At 57.1% G+C, this 15742-nt stretch overlaps 1 protein-coding gene across 4 annotated transcripts in view; it reads right to left on the bottom strand.

The window, feature by feature from the left end:
• EPN2 (epsin 2) overlaps window positions 1-15742 on the bottom strand; it is a 77292-nt gene that overhangs the window by 29134 nt on the left and 32416 nt on the right. For all 4 annotated transcript variants that reach the window (XM_054571150.1, XM_054571151.1, XM_054571153.1 and 1 more), the window contains one exon: window positions 11227-11990. In XM_054571150.1, coding sequence (XP_054427125.1) covers window positions 11227-11821 — 595 coding nt within the window. In that variant the 5' untranslated portion in view covers window positions 11822-11990. The remainder of the gene's footprint in view (window positions 1-11226; window positions 11991-15742) is intronic.

Genomic DNA, 15742 nt, shown 5'->3' with positions numbered 1-15742 from the left:
GGTGTGCTCCAAGAACTTTTAACACAGGCAGCACTTAACTGTTTCCCCTCAGACTGTCAGTAAGAAGTGACAGCAGCCAACACAACAACAGTGGTCTGGTGTGAATGAATCAAAATTATACATGCTTTTTTTGTCAGATCAGCAAAAACTGTATTCCTTGGGGTGCTGCAGCATTTCAGTGATCCGTTTATGTGCGCCCCAGGATGAAAAGGCTTGCAAATCGCTCCTTACGGTAGTACTGACACGCAAGGGAACTCACTTTTAAAATCAGTGCCTGATAATAATAATAATAATCTTTAAATTAATTAAATTACCATTAAATTAGTACTATTAATTACATTGATTAAATTAATAATCATCTTTACAAAATCACAGTGCCCATTTTGGGCACGGGGGCTCTCGCCTCAGCCCTGTTGTCCACAGCTGGGGGCACAGTCTGTTTGGAAAGAAACATTTGCAACGTTTGAAGAGACTGAATGATGTTCATACATTTTCCCCGTTAATTTCAACTCACTTCTGGGAATTCTACACTGAAGAGATGACCTAAAGAATCCTAAGAAAAGTAAGCTTTCTGCACAAAGACATCTCCCTTCACCCCTGGCTGAGAACCCAGAGCAGCTCCGACCAGCCAAGGTGGCGACCGGTCTGTTTGCAGAGCCCTCTCCTCCCACAGGCGGCCCACGTACCAGCACACACAAAGCCAGGCGGCGCCCCCAAGAGTGCTGCCCTGAACCCCATCTTACACAGTAAAAGACTTAAACTTGCAGAAGTTAGTAACCTACCTGAGGTTTAACCTTTAAAAAGCAGTGCAACTGCAAAGCAGCGCGGAAAGGCACACGGGGAAAGGAAACCAGGTGGCATACTCACACGACTTCTCTGGGGAGCCCACGGGAAGGAGCCAGCTGGCAGGCACCCTCCATGGCACAGGGTCCGCCGAGACCCACACACACCAGGTCCCGCAGCCACGGTCCGGGGGCGGCTCGGCGGCCACCGAGGCCCCTCCCAGGAACTGCGTCGGCGCGGTGTCTGTGAGCCTGCCCCTCCTGAAGGGAAGCCCACCCAGGGCATGGCCTCGGAGCCTCGGAGGCCACTGAGAGCCCCTTCGCTGCTCAGCGCCAGCCCTGGCGCATAGCACTTACAAAATGAGCAAAGGAACAAAGTAACACTTTGAAGACTGTGCTTGAGAATGACTAAGGAGGACGCTTGTACAACGCTGTTGTTCTATTACCTGCGTGGTATGTATGGACACCAAATGTGATATCTGTGGAACCCCATCAGGCCTGGGAGCGGAGCTGTGCGAGCCCCACCGGGGGCAGGTGGGTCTGCTCTGGCCTTCGGTTCCTCTCCAGGTGAAGAGCCTGCCTGCTTTGCCCACAGGCGATGCCACAACACAACCTCACAACGGGAGCTCTGGGCCGCCCGGGCTCACAGTCCAGGAGGCCGGCTGGCACTGAGAGCGGCTGGGCCTTTGGGCGAATGATTGACTGTCCCTCACCAGGCGCGGGCAACTTAGGAGCCTCCGTCCAGGGGCACTGAGCCTAGACGTGGACAGGCTTACAGGACTGCGGAGAAGTGAGAACCACTTCAGCCATGACACTGTGGGACAATGGGCAGGGGTGTAAAGCTGCATCTACAGTAACTGCAACCCTGAGAAAGAAAATGCTTAGAAAGTCCAGAAGGAGATACACCAACATGTGAACAACAGTTGTGTCTGTGCCGTAAGATTACAGGACACTTACTCTTCTTGCATATTCTACACTATCATAAGTGAACAGGCATTCCTTTTATAATGAAAAACTGGCAGAGCTTATTTGATACCCCCACCACACTTACCAAGTGGACCTGGAGCAGCAGGCCACTTTGACCCCACTGTGACCCCACCATGGCCCCGGGGGGCGTCTGGTTCCCCTGCCCACAGACAGCGGGCCCAGCCCCCCGACAGCCAGCCAGCAGGAGGCGCTCCTTTGGCCGGCGTCATCATCATCATTGACTTTGAGCTGTTGACTTCCTCAAAGGGGGTGGGGGTGGGGGGGAGGAAGATGCCTTCAGCAGAACAAAGCGGGACATTAAATCGGCCTCGTGTGCACAGGTGCCCAGTTAGGCGAATGGCGTAATCGCCAGAGGCCTGAGCCCACTGTCAGGCCGGGCCTGTCCCAGAGCTTCCCCCTTGACCAGTCAGAACTGCACCCTGGCCCCACCGCACTGCAGGATGCTCACAGCTCCCAGGCAGCTTGGGAGCAGCTGCTCAGGGGGAAAAGGAAGCCTGCAAATGTGGAACAAACTGCAACTATCAATCACACTGTTGCTAAACTCAACTTCAAAGCATCAAGAAGCTACACAGATATGTATAATGTTTCTATGTTGCTGAAAACAATCACCGAGTGTATTTTCAAGAGAGATGAGCACATAACATAAAAATATTCCCCCCGCCACCACAAATCAGGCTTCTTGAGCAGCCGTTCACTCAGGAGGTGCTCCCCGAGCAGCCCTCCAGGCCAGGTGCTGTGCGCTCGGCGGTGGCAAGGCTGCGTGCGGAAGGCGGCTCAGCACAGGGAGACAGAAGACAGACTGGCGGTTCCAGGAGGCGGCAGGCACTCTGGAGACAGCAGAATATCATGGCACGGAAAGGCAACACGGAAATTATATTGCCTGTTTTTCCATACAAAAAGCAATTTATCTTTAATCCTTCCCTCTCATTTTTATTTACATGATTTTTAGATGTCTCCTTAAAGCTGACTCTTTAAAATGAGCCACTAAGCAGCCGTGACACCACAACGGCTGTGTGACTGTTATGGAACACGACTTAAACTCTCCGTTCTCCTTTCTCTTACTCCATTCTTGGTAGTTTATTTTTTTAAAAAGCCTACTTACCTATATTATAAAGAATGCTTTAAAGGCAAGTGGATAGGTGTAAATATTGTATTTATAACTTCAATTTTCTATGGGAGAAGTCAACATCAATCACTTACTAATGACCAAACCTGCCCTAACGAGCAACTGTGATAGCTGTGTTCCAGTCTTCTGCCACCCTCTCTGACAACCGGAGGCGCTCCTGAGGTCTGGGTCCCCGCGAAGTGACAGTTTAAACAGGGAGGAGTCATGCTTTTAAAAAACTGTGAAAGTACCAAAAAAAAGCATCACACACGATGGACAGCACACAATCATATTTCAACAGGGGTACACTAAATAGTCAAATGTCTTGTAGAACAATCTAAAAACTACTTTTCATTTTAAAACCACTCTTTTTATTTAAAAAAAAAGGGAGGAGAGCCAGAGTTCTAAAAACGCGGGTTCATATCCGGCCTCAGCCCTGAGAACCGAGCAGATCGGGTGCCGAGCCCGCCTCGTCCCTCCCCGACCACACGGCCGGGCCACCCCCCGGGCCAGTGGCAGATGCAGAGGCACCTCCGAAGGGAGCACCGTGCTGGGCGGTGGCCGCCTGGGGCAGGGCCGTCCGTGCCCCCGCACGGGCGGGTCCCATTGAAGATGCGAGCCCTGTGGCAAGAACGAGCCTTCTTCAGGTTTAACCTTTGGACGGAGGAGTCCACAGAACCGCCACCTCCGCCGTCTGCCGGCCTCGCTGGCCAGCCCCTCTGTGGAGCTGTCCCGCCTGAAGAACGCTCTCCACAGCAAGCTGACAGTGACAGGCCAGTGTGTGCCTGTCCCTGGGACGCACTGCTGCCCACGAGGTAGGGCTCGCACGACTTACAGAACGCATCTGCAGAATGAGGTGCCGAAAGATCCCCATCTCCCACCCAGGTCCTAGTCCACCCCCCTCAGAAAACAAGGCGCAGATGCGGCCCAGAGCCAAGGGGAGGCCGCTGAGGGCTGGCTGTCCCCGGCCTCTCCTGATGCTGGCCTGGCCGGCAGCCGCCCACCACCTGTCGGCCCGGGGCATGGCCCGCAGCCCTGCTCCCGGGCCGTCACTCAGCCGGGCACCTCAAAGCTTTGCTCCCCTCCACCTCCCATGCTCCTCCCGAGGCCTCGCCCAGGAGGGCTTCTGAGCCGCACGCTGGCTAGGTTCACGTTTTTTAAAGCAATTAATGTATTTTCCCACATCCTCAAATTTTCAAAATAGACCTAAGAGACTCCCTTTCTCAGACGCCTAACTCTTACGACCGCTCTCTTCCCTGTGTGCCCACGCTCCAGTTCCGCTCCCACAGCCCGGGGGGCAGGGCTGCGGCAGCTGTCCACCCCGGGTCCGGCTTCCCCGGAGAGTCCGGAGGGCCCAGTGTTCCCGGAACGGTCTCAAACACGCACGTGAAAGAGATGACACACCCAGCTCTCCGGATCTTTCCAGGGGATTTCAGAATGGCTGAGGGCGTGGGAGGCCACCCGCCCTCCACCCTCAGGGAGAGGGGCGCCAGCGCCCACAGCGCTGCTGCGAGGACAGAGCCCCTGCTGCCTGTGCAGCCCCAGGCTAGGGGGTGGGGTGGGCGGGGCGGCTCCTGGGCCCTGCCTCGCCCCCAGCGCAGGAGCGCCGGCCCCTTCTGGGTCCCGGGCTCTTCTCAGCAACTGAAGAGAAACTGTCCTCTCAGGTGCTGGTGGCTGAGAAGCTTGACACCAAATTTGGATTCATTTCCAGCAGTGAGAGGTGAGCCTGGCCTTATTTTCTTTTTGCCTCCATTTTTTCTGGTATCTATTTAATCCTCTGGTATTGCATGTGCTTTGCAAGCCAACTCCAATCCTTTCTAAGGGAAACAGGGCAGATAAACGAATCGGCCCTAACCTCCAGTAACCGTGGGGAGCACCACTGTCAATGGTGTGCGTGGGGCTGCTGGCCCCCGTGCAAGGGCCCGAGGAAGCGCCGGCCTGAACCACACCGCAGACGGCGTCTGCGCGCCAGCCAGAGTGCAGACAGTGTCGCGAGACAGGTCCATCGGGACAACCTGGACCACGGGGGGTGGCACTCACCCCATGCACAGCACACCACCGCCCCCTTCAGTGGTGGGACTTCCGGTTGGTTCTAATTCACCAGAGGGAATCAGAGGACAACGAGGATTTCCATTCTCCGTCTTCCTTTCTCTTTTCTTTTTTCAAGAATGGGAATGCTGACAGCTGACCTGCCACCCAGGAATCCAAGGCACCCAGCAACACGTGACCTGGCCACGCTGCAGCGAGGCAAGTGCCACTCCGGCTCCAGACACCAGCTTGGGAGTGTCAGCAAGGGGACCGGGAAGGCGAGCCAGGGACTTCTTCCTCCTTCTCTCATTAGCCCCCTCCGTGGAAGCACCGAGCGGGGGAGGGAACCCATGTTAGACGGCAGCAGCAATCCTTGTGGTCCACGCTTCCACCTTGACTCACAGGGACGGCTCTCCCCAGCCCTGTGTGGTGCCTCTGATGTGTGTCCCTGCTGCCCCAGGAGTGTCTGTAACTTACCCACAGCTCCCTGAGCATCGTGACTGGCCCTGCAGAGTGTGAGAGGGTGGACAGAGCCGAGCGCAGGGGGGCAGGTGGGCTGTTCACATCCGACTCTGTGCAAACCGGCCGCCCTGTCTGTGTGGCCTCAGGCAGACCCCGGCCCTAGAGCCCAAGAGGCCTCCTCTGGGCCCCACCGCGTCCCCTGCACACAGCAGTCCTGATCACTTACCAGGATCGAGTGAGGCCACCACGCAACACAAGGCGAGCCGCAGAGCCAGCCTCGATGGGGAGGGCGGGCAGCTTACCAGGAACAACGGAGGGAGACGTGACGGATGTGCGCCAGGGTGCCGGGGCGGGCCAGCGGGCCGCGGGCATCGTCAGCCCAGAATCCTGACCCCTCGACTCCACAGACCAGCTGCAGGTCTACTAGCCATTTCAACGTGTCTAGGATGTAGCTCTGCCTCTGCTCAACCCTGCTCTGCTCACAACCACCATCGCGTCCGGGGCCGCAGCTTCTTGCCCCGGTCCCTGCGCTGGCGGCATCCCAGGAGCCCTGGACGCCTCTTGCCCCCGTCCAGCCCCCAGCAAGTCCTGCCGCTCTCCTTTATCACACACCCAGCCCCGCAGCCCCTCTGATCCAGGTGCACCATTTCCCACCTGTGCAAGGGCAGGGGTCTCCTGGCCCGCCTTGCCCCACCCCTAGCCAGACGCTCCTCCTACGCCTTCTCATCCCCAGATCAGATCAAGTCCCTCCTCGGTTCCAAACCCCGCGCTGCCTCCACAACCCACTGAGTAAAAGCCAAAGGGTGTCCAATGGCCCCAGGGCCCTACACCAGGCTTAGCATATGGCACAGGACAAGCAAGCACAGCAGAGAAAGTATTTACAAACTTTTCGAGCATGACATCACTACAAAATCTAAACCCTGATACAAAGGTATCTGTCTGAAATGGATTAGGAATGGGAAGAACAGCTCCCTGCCCCAGTCGGTTTGGGGAGCAGACCTACACTTCACCCACCCTGACCTCAGCCACTCCACTCCCTTCCAGCCCCGCAGACACCTGGAGCAGCCCCTGCCTCAGGACCTTTGCAACGGCTGCCGCAGCCCTCTGCCTGGACGCCCATCCAGAGTGAACTTCGACAGCTCACTCCTCCTCCTCCGCCTCCTCCTCCCTGCTCAGTCCTTGCTCCAACATCACTCTCTCAAGGAGGTTCGTTCTGACACCCTCTGTAACACTGCAGACCCCCTTCACTGCTCCTCACACTTGGATGGGTTGTTTTGGGTTTTGTTTGCTGTTTCACAAAGTGCTCATCACGCAACATGCTGTATGATGTCTTACGTCTGCTGTCTCTCTCCCCAGTAGTAGCGGCAGGGGGCTCTGCTTTGTGCTTAGCCCAGTGCCCAGCGCAGAGCGGGAACTGAATGCATCCCCGTTGAATGATCGAGGGACCGTGGGAGCCAGAGTGCGGCGAGGCCGAGGTCTCCAGGGAAGGGAGTTGTCTGCCATGTGAAGGCCCTGGGCTGGACCCTCGGGGGACCCCTGGGATCCAGAGGAGTTTTCTGAGACCTGAGGCCCAATCGCCATTTATAAACCTGAAGGGTGGATAAGAACGGGGAGGGTAACAGCACGGAGACCAACCAGAAAGCTGGCCATGAATCGAGGCCACGGAACCAGAGACGAAGGAGCACCTGAGGGGCTCCCAGGCCAGGCCTACAGATCCGTGTGGTAGGAGGCGGGGAGGGGCACAGAGTGGGCTCATGGATGCGGGCGGGGTCGGGGGGACGCGCTCCAGCTACACCACGGGCTCTGTGGGTAAGGCCAGTGGCCGGAGCGCCAGGGCCTCCGCGGGGCCCCACTCTCCCACGAAGGGCTCTTCTGGGCCACCGGCCACCCCATCCGCGCCTGGAGTCTGCGCCTGTGCCCACCAGGCCTCCATGCAGGGTCTGGGTCCTCAGAGTGCCTCTCACAAATGCCTCCCCTGAACCACAGCCTGCACTTCACAAGACCATTTCGGACGGCTGGTGTCCCTCGGGCTTCTCCCCTGCGGGAAGCCAGGCCAGTGCGTGCAAAGCAGACCCGCCGATGTGCATGTACTAAGAACTGACCTTACGCTCAACACTTTGTTAGGTGCCAAGAAAGAACGGAAAGGAGCCACAGGACAGGGGCCTGCTCTGGACAACCCCACCGAGGAGGGCGTGGGAAACGTGTAGCGGGTGCACACACTGCACAGCTGAGGGACGAAACACGACACCACGTAGCCCTTGTCTGCCCAGCACTCACCTGGGGCGCGAGAAATTGTCAAAAAACAAGCAAACAAACAAAACCCATTTTTAGCCTTAACTTCTACCAGAGCTGAAGGGGAAGAGGGAAGCCACAGCGCTGTACACAGCTGTGCGGGGGCCCCGGTGGGAGGGACGCAGGGCACAGGCTCAGAGGCGGGAGGCGGGCCTGGTGGAGCAGGGCGCCTGCTCCTGGCCGCAGGAGGCGTGCCAGCCTGATTTCAGTGCGCAGATGCCCCAGGAGAGCCAGGCTGCCAGCAGCAGAGCAAGACAGCCAGGTGCTCGCAGAGTCGGCCACTGAGACTCACACAGACCTCGGCAGTTACAGAACGGGTGGGGCCTGGGGAAAAGCAAAGCGGGGGCTCCTAGAGTTCTGGGGAACACTGGGAACTGCTGGGAACGGCCCCAAAGCTCTGGTGAGAGAAACAGACCTGGAACTCGGCACACTTGGAAGCTCCTTGAGAACACACTTTGTTTTGACCCTTTACGTTCTCTACAGTGCAAAGCTGGCTGTCCCTCCTTACAACACCCTGTTCAAACTGCTAGGGGAAGATGGGGCGCAAAGGAAATATCCCAGAGTGAAATAAAGTGGTCATACAAATGCCCAAGTCAAACAAGCTGTAATATTAACGAGGCATGAATAAACAGCAACTGTCTCCAGGGCTGAATAAAGGCCGGCCACGCCTTCCTGGGGAGCCACAAAGGCCCTCTGTCGGTGCCCTTCCAGTGACAGCTCCCTCCTCTGCAGCAGGGCCCCACGGGGACCAAAGGCAGGTTAGATCGAGAGCTCTTTCTTGTAGGCAACAGTGAAATCTGTTTTCAGTTTAACCTGCAACAGTTGTCGGCTCTGACCAGGATACATTATTAATTAGTCAAAAGAGAAGCCCCACTTTTAATTACCCATTGAATTAGGTATCTTCAAACACTGTGACCCAGAATTGACAGTACAGCTAACTCTCTGTTCACCATGGAAATGGGGAATTCAGGAAGAACGGCAGTTGAGAAGCAAAAACAACCCCATTCTGTCCTCAGAGAGGCACTATCACTGCATCGATGACGGCGGCTTCCAGGGACCACCCGAGGCCTTTGGGTTCGTCCAGCGCCGTGAGGCCTGAACCGCACCTTTCTGGCTCAGGGAGCCAAGGGGTCTGCCCTCTGCGGCCCCAAGTCTGGCAGACAGCAGGGCCCCTCTACCTTTTGCAGGGCACGGGGACAGCAGGAGAGAGTGACAGTGCCCCCACTCGACCGAGCAGCAGCCCCCCTGCAGCCTCAGGCAGAACCTCTGACGAGCAACGCGGGAGGGCGCGCGGGGCGCGCGGGCAGGGCCTGAGCTCCCAGCCTAGGCAGGGAGGGCCCCGGGTCCACTGGCGGCTGGACCACGGGGTCCGGAGGAGGGAGGGAGAGAGTTGGCTGTACTGACATGACAAGCACACCCCCAGCAAGCTGCCCAGCATTTCTAGGAAGGAGAAAAGCAAACCGCCGTCCCACCTCGGGCTGCACGGTCACAAGTGAGGCAGGGCTGGGACCAGTCACCATTTGGGTGGGAGGTCAGCCCCAGGTGCGACAGGAAGGGGTGACGCTGGCTCAGCGGCTGCAGCTCCTCGCTCTGACCCAGCGGGGCCCCTGTGCGGTGCTGCGGGCACAGCGAGGCCTCGGGCGCTGTTGGGCAGGGACACACACACACACACAGAGAAAGACAGGCCATTAGAGGGAGAGGGAGCGGCAGGGGTTTGTGCCGAGGCCAGCGCCCGACCGACGTTTGAGAGGCAGTGAGCAGCCTGCTGACCCACCACATCCTGACCCTGAACATGCAGCTCAAGCTCAAGGTCTGAGGGATCCAGCACCCATCGGAGCCGGGCCTGGGGCGGCGGCCGCCAGCCTGGCGCAAGGCCGGGCAGCACCTGCGCAGGGCCCCACCCAGCTGCCCGGGCCCCTGCGCCCCACCACCTGCCCCCGCACCCGGAACATCCTGCGAACTACTGATGAGGGAGAGAGCACTTTCAGCTCCTCGCTTTGTACCCTCTGGCTTCTGGAGGACAGTGACCACAGAAGGCAGGGAGAGAGGGGAGGAGCGCTGGGTGGCCACAGAGTGCACTGCCTGCCACTTCTCAAAGAGGACGGCGGGGAGCCTGGAGACGGACTCAACCCACGGGGGCCTTTCTGAGGGCGGCAGGAGGCTCCTCGAGAGAAACAAATAACTTCGCTTCCTAAAGGGCAATCTTTATTTCCTTATTTCTTTCTTTCTCGTGCGCCCTGGCCCCGAAGACGACCTCTGGAGAAGCAGGGTATTTTTCTTTAAGTGCTTTCGTGAAGGTCACAACTCCTGCTTACGCAGAGTTCAAACTACGTCAGAAAACGATGGGACAAAAGAATGCTAACCTCCCCAAGCCTGATAATAATTTACAGTTCCTAGAGGCACAAAGTGTGACTTCACTATGCCAATCTCCTAGTTGGCACGTTCCTCAAAATGCTGCCGGTGGCTGCACAATGTCAGACCGAAACCTGCAGAAGCAGGATATGCTACTAAGTGTTCTGGTCACAGAGCCACTGACTAAGCAAGGGTTGAGAGGGATATGTCAGTGTCAAACTACAACTTCCTTTAAAAAAAGTTTCCCGTTTTGCTGACATAGTGTTAGTGATTCCAAAAAGAAAGGGTATGGGGACCTACCCTTCTACTTTTACAGGCAGAAGATACCTTTTCACGCCCACCACTACCTCCCGCACCGCAGGCCTCCAGGCCTGCCTCAGCCCCGCACTGTGAAGGCCGCAGAGCACACGCCTCGGCGCCCTCGCCGGGAGTGAGAGGACGTGAGCTTGGCCCCGCGAGCTTGGCCCTGCGGTCAGCTTCCATCAGCCCCTGACCCCCACTTCTCCCCGAAACCTTCTCTGAATGAGGGGCCTCGAGTAATCCAACGGGCAAAATGAGGAACCGGAGCAGCTCCACCCAGCGCAGACCCAGCCATGCAAACAGACCACCCAAAACCCGCCCGGTGCGGGCAAAGGAGGCCTTGCCCGCATGACCGCTGCAGGGGCGCTGCTCTCTCCCGCTTCAGGTGAGCCAGAGACAGGCCGTCTCCTGCCCAGCAATGCTTAGACAATACACCGAGCCAGTCAGGAGGCCCGGAGCCCACTGTCTAGAAAAACACTGATCGGAGATTAAAGAAACAAGATTATCCAGAAAAAGTTCTCTGTCTCCTTCTAGCTACCAGATACAGGCAGCTCCCCACTGTGAGTGCAGCAGGTCAGTCCCTTCCCTCCGGCCCCTCCCTGAGGAGGAGGCAGGAGAGACCAGCCTCCCCGCCCCGCCTTCTCCACCCCACCCCCCGCAGGCCCAGCCTGCCTAGATGGACAGTCAGACTGTAAAGCAGCAGAGGGTCTTGAGATACTCGAGCCAAAGCGGCCAAAAAAGGGACTGACAGTCCCTTTGTGACAGCTCAAGGGCACTGTCATCTGGCTCCCAGGAACTGAGATAAAGGACAGATGCACCATCTCACTCCGCCCAAAGCCACCCACCGGCCTGTCGCCCAGCGCTGCTGTGCCTGCCAGTGCGCACTGGTGGGGGGAGGGGGGTGCGTCCCCTACTCACAGCCATGATAGGAGGCCGGCGAACCCCCGGCCTTGCCATACTCCTGCTCCGAGTAGGTGGTGGAGAGGTTGGGCTGGCTGGAGCCGCGACCAAAGGTGATCTGGTTGCTGCCCATGCCGGTGGCAACCTGGGCCATGCGCTCTTTGGTTTTGAGGGCCTGGACCCTCTCAGCCTTCAGCCTCTCCTCGTCCTTGAGGAGGGCCACCAGCTGCTTAGACTTCTCCCGCACGTTGATGCCCTGGTCCTTGCCGTCTCGGTCAATGTACTGGAAGTCCTTCAGGGTCTGGATAGCAAAGATGTTCTCTCGGCACTGCTGGGCCACCCGCTCGGAGCCCGTCTTGATGAGGTAGTCCAGGAGCGCCAGAGCCTTGTACACGTGCCGCCAGTTCTTGCCGTGGTCGTTGAGCCGCTTCCACACCATGCTCATGATCTCCGAGAAGGCCACCACATTGTAGGTCAGGTCCGCAATCTCGGTCATCAGAGAGCTGGACGGGCCCCAGGGGTCATTGGAGGTGGCTTCCCGTACTTTTATTTCGGCTTCTGAGTAATTGTTCACAATGTTTTTCATCTGCCGTCTGATAGACGAAGTCGTCATCTTTCTTTTCTTTGTTATACACGTGAAGCCCTTCAAAGAGAGAAACTTTCCTGTCCTGGGCAAGTTTGCACCCTGCAAAGGTTCAGTCTCCGTGACAGATCTGGAGCAAGACCCCTGACAGTCATTTCCTCCGCTGGAGACTCAGGTCCGAGGAACTGGAGGCCATGACCTAGAAAGAGAGAGAGAAACACTCACTGGGCCATGAGCCCTCGGGGCCGTTGCTATGAGCAGCCGGCCCTGGGCGATGGGGGCCACGCTGGCTGACTCCCCTCCCGCCTTCCTAGGATGAAAGAGATCCTATTCTCCTTTCAAAATTAAGATAAGATCAATATTACAGGTTAAGACTGGACAAAATTTAAACTTAAGTTTAAGTCTTTGGGAGAAAAGGAGTAAACATTATGACAATTTTCTATTTTTGTTCTGTTTTCAAAATGCTTCCATTGAAAACAGCTCTTCCATGGGTTCCATTTCCACTGCACAGCAAAGGCCAGCCACAGACAAGCCAACGGCGGGGGAGGCTGGGCCCGGTAGAGCTTACATTACCTTTGGGGATGAGGGAGCCCCTCATCGCGGGTGTCCCGTGACCCCAGCGTGCCTACCTACACCTCGCCTCTGCCTGCCATCCATCTGCCTCTTGCCCACCACGTGCACAGCTGCCAGGGGCTTCTCCGCAAGCTGCACTTTCCTCCTGTCTGTGTATGAAGGTTCCCAAGCTCGTCTGGAGCCCAGCTGAGGCCTTCCATGGGGCTCTCGGCAGGCACCAGCATCTGGCCTGAGCTGTGCGACACACCTTGGAAATAATCTGGTTCTAGCCCAATCCCTTCATTCCCAGACAAGAAAACTGAGGCTCTGAATTATGCGTTAGCTGGTTCACCCAGCCGAAGGCCACAAACACAGCTCTACCCTCTCCAGGAAAGAAGCATTCACAGAGCTGGAGTGAGACCCACGTCTCCAACAGTGGGACTGGTCCACGAGTTTGGCCACCCACATTAGTCTTTTTTTTTTTAATTAAAAAAAAACACATTTTATTTATTTTTAGAGAGAGGGGAAAGGAGGGAAAGAGGGAGAGAAACATCAATGTGCCAGAGAAGCATCAGTCAGTTGCCTCTCACACACTCCTACCCGGGGACTGGCCTGCCACCCAGGCATGTGCCCAGCCTGGGCATCGAACGGGCGACCTCTCAGTCCGCAGGATGACGCCCGAGCCACTGAGCCACACCGGTCAGAGCCCCCATCGGTCTTGCTCACCACTGAGCACCCAGTACCTAGGGCTGTGCCTGACGTGACATAAACCCTGTTGAATAAATGTATGAATGTATGGACTGAAAACAAGGTCTCTTTCCTCAGGAAGGCCACAGCCTGGCAAGGGGTGGAGCACAGGGGATCTGGAGATGCAAAACCAGAACAGCCGGCTCAGCGGGGTGCTGGGGCCCGCATGGGCAGACAACGGAAGGGCTTTCGCGGGAAATAATCCTCGGCATGGTCTTCAAAGCTGAGGAGAGTTGAGGGGACGCAAGGGAAGTAGAGATGTGGGTTGCGCCTCATTCATAAAATGAGGGAAAGTCCAGAAGACTCTAGGGACTTCCAAAGACAGAGCATACAGCCAGGTCCGGACATGAAGCTCCCCCACCACTCCCCGCCCCATCCCCAGCTACCTGCGCTCCCCGGGTTAGGCTGCCTCACTTAACGCTCATGAGACCTTCCGCATAAAGGTTCTTCTTGGACAGGGAACCCGAGGCCTGGAGCGGACTAAGGCCACCGGGCTAGGACCCTCCTCCTCCTCCTGCAGTGGCCCTTCTCTCTGCCAAGCTGCGGTGCTGCTTCTGCCAGAGAAACAATGAATGGCTCCCACCTTTCTCAAAAACCTCAGAAAGGCAACGGGCACACTCAGCGAAAGGTGTCAGGAGCAGGGAAGCCACAGGAAATGCCATCAGTGGTCACTCCTCACACGCAGCCACACAAACAGGAAAGGCAGCTCGGAATGTCTCGCCTGGTGACAATCAATCCATCTGCTCTGGCCACGGAGGCAGAATTCTGCCTCCGTTCCCCGGAGGGCAGGCGTGCAAAGCCTCTCCGTCACCTGGTGAGGTCTCATGAGTCTTCCAAGGCTTCTCAAAGGGCCAGGAAAGGAAACTCTCACAGCAACCTGTACACTTGATTTTAATTAGGTTTTTCATTCACAGTATCATTCCCTGCTGGCGTAGGTGGAATGGGCCTCGAAAAGGAAAAACAAAGAACACTTTGATTTTTAATAAGCACCTCCCAGATTAAAGCGCAAATGCCTGTCAAAATCAGCAGCAGCATTTGGATGCACTCAGTGCCCAGGGCCTCTGGGCACTTCCACTTGTTGTCCCACCTGGGGCACTGCAGGCAAGGCCGTCCCATTTCTTGAGGGGAAGCAGGCAGAGCTGGGGTCCCCCTGAGGAGGCCCCTGAGCCACCTTCCTCCCGGCACAAAAAAGCAGCTTCAACTAAGCATGAGAGCAAACAGTCCTGGGGAAAAGGCCCCAAATGGTTGAAAATATAATTTGAAAAGGCAATTTCCTGAGGGAGCAGTGACGTGCTGGACTCTGCGCCTGTCCCTCGTCCCGCCGCCGCGTGGGGCGGACTGGTCAGCTGGACCTGCTGTCCCCCAGGGGGACGAGGGAGAGGCCCTGGGGCCCAACCAGGGCACCCACGGGGCCCCCCAGGCCTGAGGGGGCACGGGCGACGCAGCAGCCCTGGGAGCAGGGCCAGGGCGCCATTGCTGGCGCTGCGCAGGCCGGAGAGGACGCCACGCCCTGAGACGGCTGCGCCCACGGCAGGGGCTTCCCCGGCAGGCGCGCCTCGCAGACATCTGCTGGCATCTCCTGGGAACAGTCAGGCTTCAAGAAGAAGGAAGACGCTAACAGAATATTTGTTACGCCCAGAACGAAACGTGAAGCCTGCACAAGATGAACGGCTGCCGGCCATCTTCTTAACGCCACAGACGAGAGCCACTGTCAGGACCAACGACGGGCGGGAAGGCTGAGGTCTGCAGACGAGCCCACGATCGGAGAAAGCGCACCTTGGGAAACTCCTGTCATGGCCAAACGGGCTGCAGGCCTCAGCCGAGAGCTTGCCACCCGAACCCCCAAGCCCCACGTGAGAGGCCTGGTGGCACACGCGCGGGCTGCGGGCCCCAGCAGCCAGCCTGCGCCCCGCGCTCCCCGGCTCCTCCAGCGGGAGGTGCGCGCCTCGGTGGCTGTCACGCTTGTCCGTGCCCACCGCAGAGCTCGGCCTTCCCGCTTTGAAACATCTCCCCCTCAGCCTCGGGTTGGGCTGGGATAAACACTCCCCAAAACCACCTGCCAGGGATACCCTCCCACAGCCATCCCTGAACGCGCAACATCCCCAACACACATCCTGTGTTATTTCCAGAGTCCGAGTTTTGTTCTGCTTTCATCCTCCTGAACGGTCAGCTGCTCCACTTTCCGAACTTTCCTTCTCAGTTTGCCAGTTTTCTTTTCTCCAGCTTGCTGGGCCTGAACTAATGTACATGAAAAAGCAACTAAAACAGGACAGTTCACTGCCTTCTGGGCTCGTCACTCAAGCCTGGGCAAATACAGTCAGTTCAGAAACATCCAATCGCTTCCTGAGGACCTCCAGGGCAGATGTGGGGAGGGTGAGGGGAGGGGGATACGGTCAAAACAAGGAGGAAAAATAAACTTTCTTAAAGTATAGGCCAAAAGAGAAAAAAAGTGGAAGGATTCATTTTCATAAATTTTACTGACAACTGAAGGAACAAATAGCATTAAAACAGCAGTTAACTAGAAATGCCTTTTTTTTTAATTTTTAAAAATATGTTAATGATTTTAAGGGTGGGTGGAGGGGGCACGGAGAGAGAGGAAAACCCCCATCGGTTGCCTCCCATATGGGGCCTGGCTGAGGACTGAACCCACAA

The sequence above is a fragment of the Pteronotus mesoamericanus genome, unplaced genomic scaffold (genome assembly GCF_021234165.1).
Source record: "Pteronotus mesoamericanus isolate MK-2021 breed Mesoamerican mustached bat unplaced genomic scaffold, CSHL_Meso_final contig_22, whole genome shotgun sequence".
NCBI classification, from domain to species: Eukaryota; Metazoa; Chordata; class Mammalia; order Chiroptera; family Mormoopidae; genus Pteronotus; species Pteronotus mesoamericanus.
Note: the sequence above shows the minus strand (reverse complement) of the source record. Positions and strands in the feature narration are given on the sequence as shown.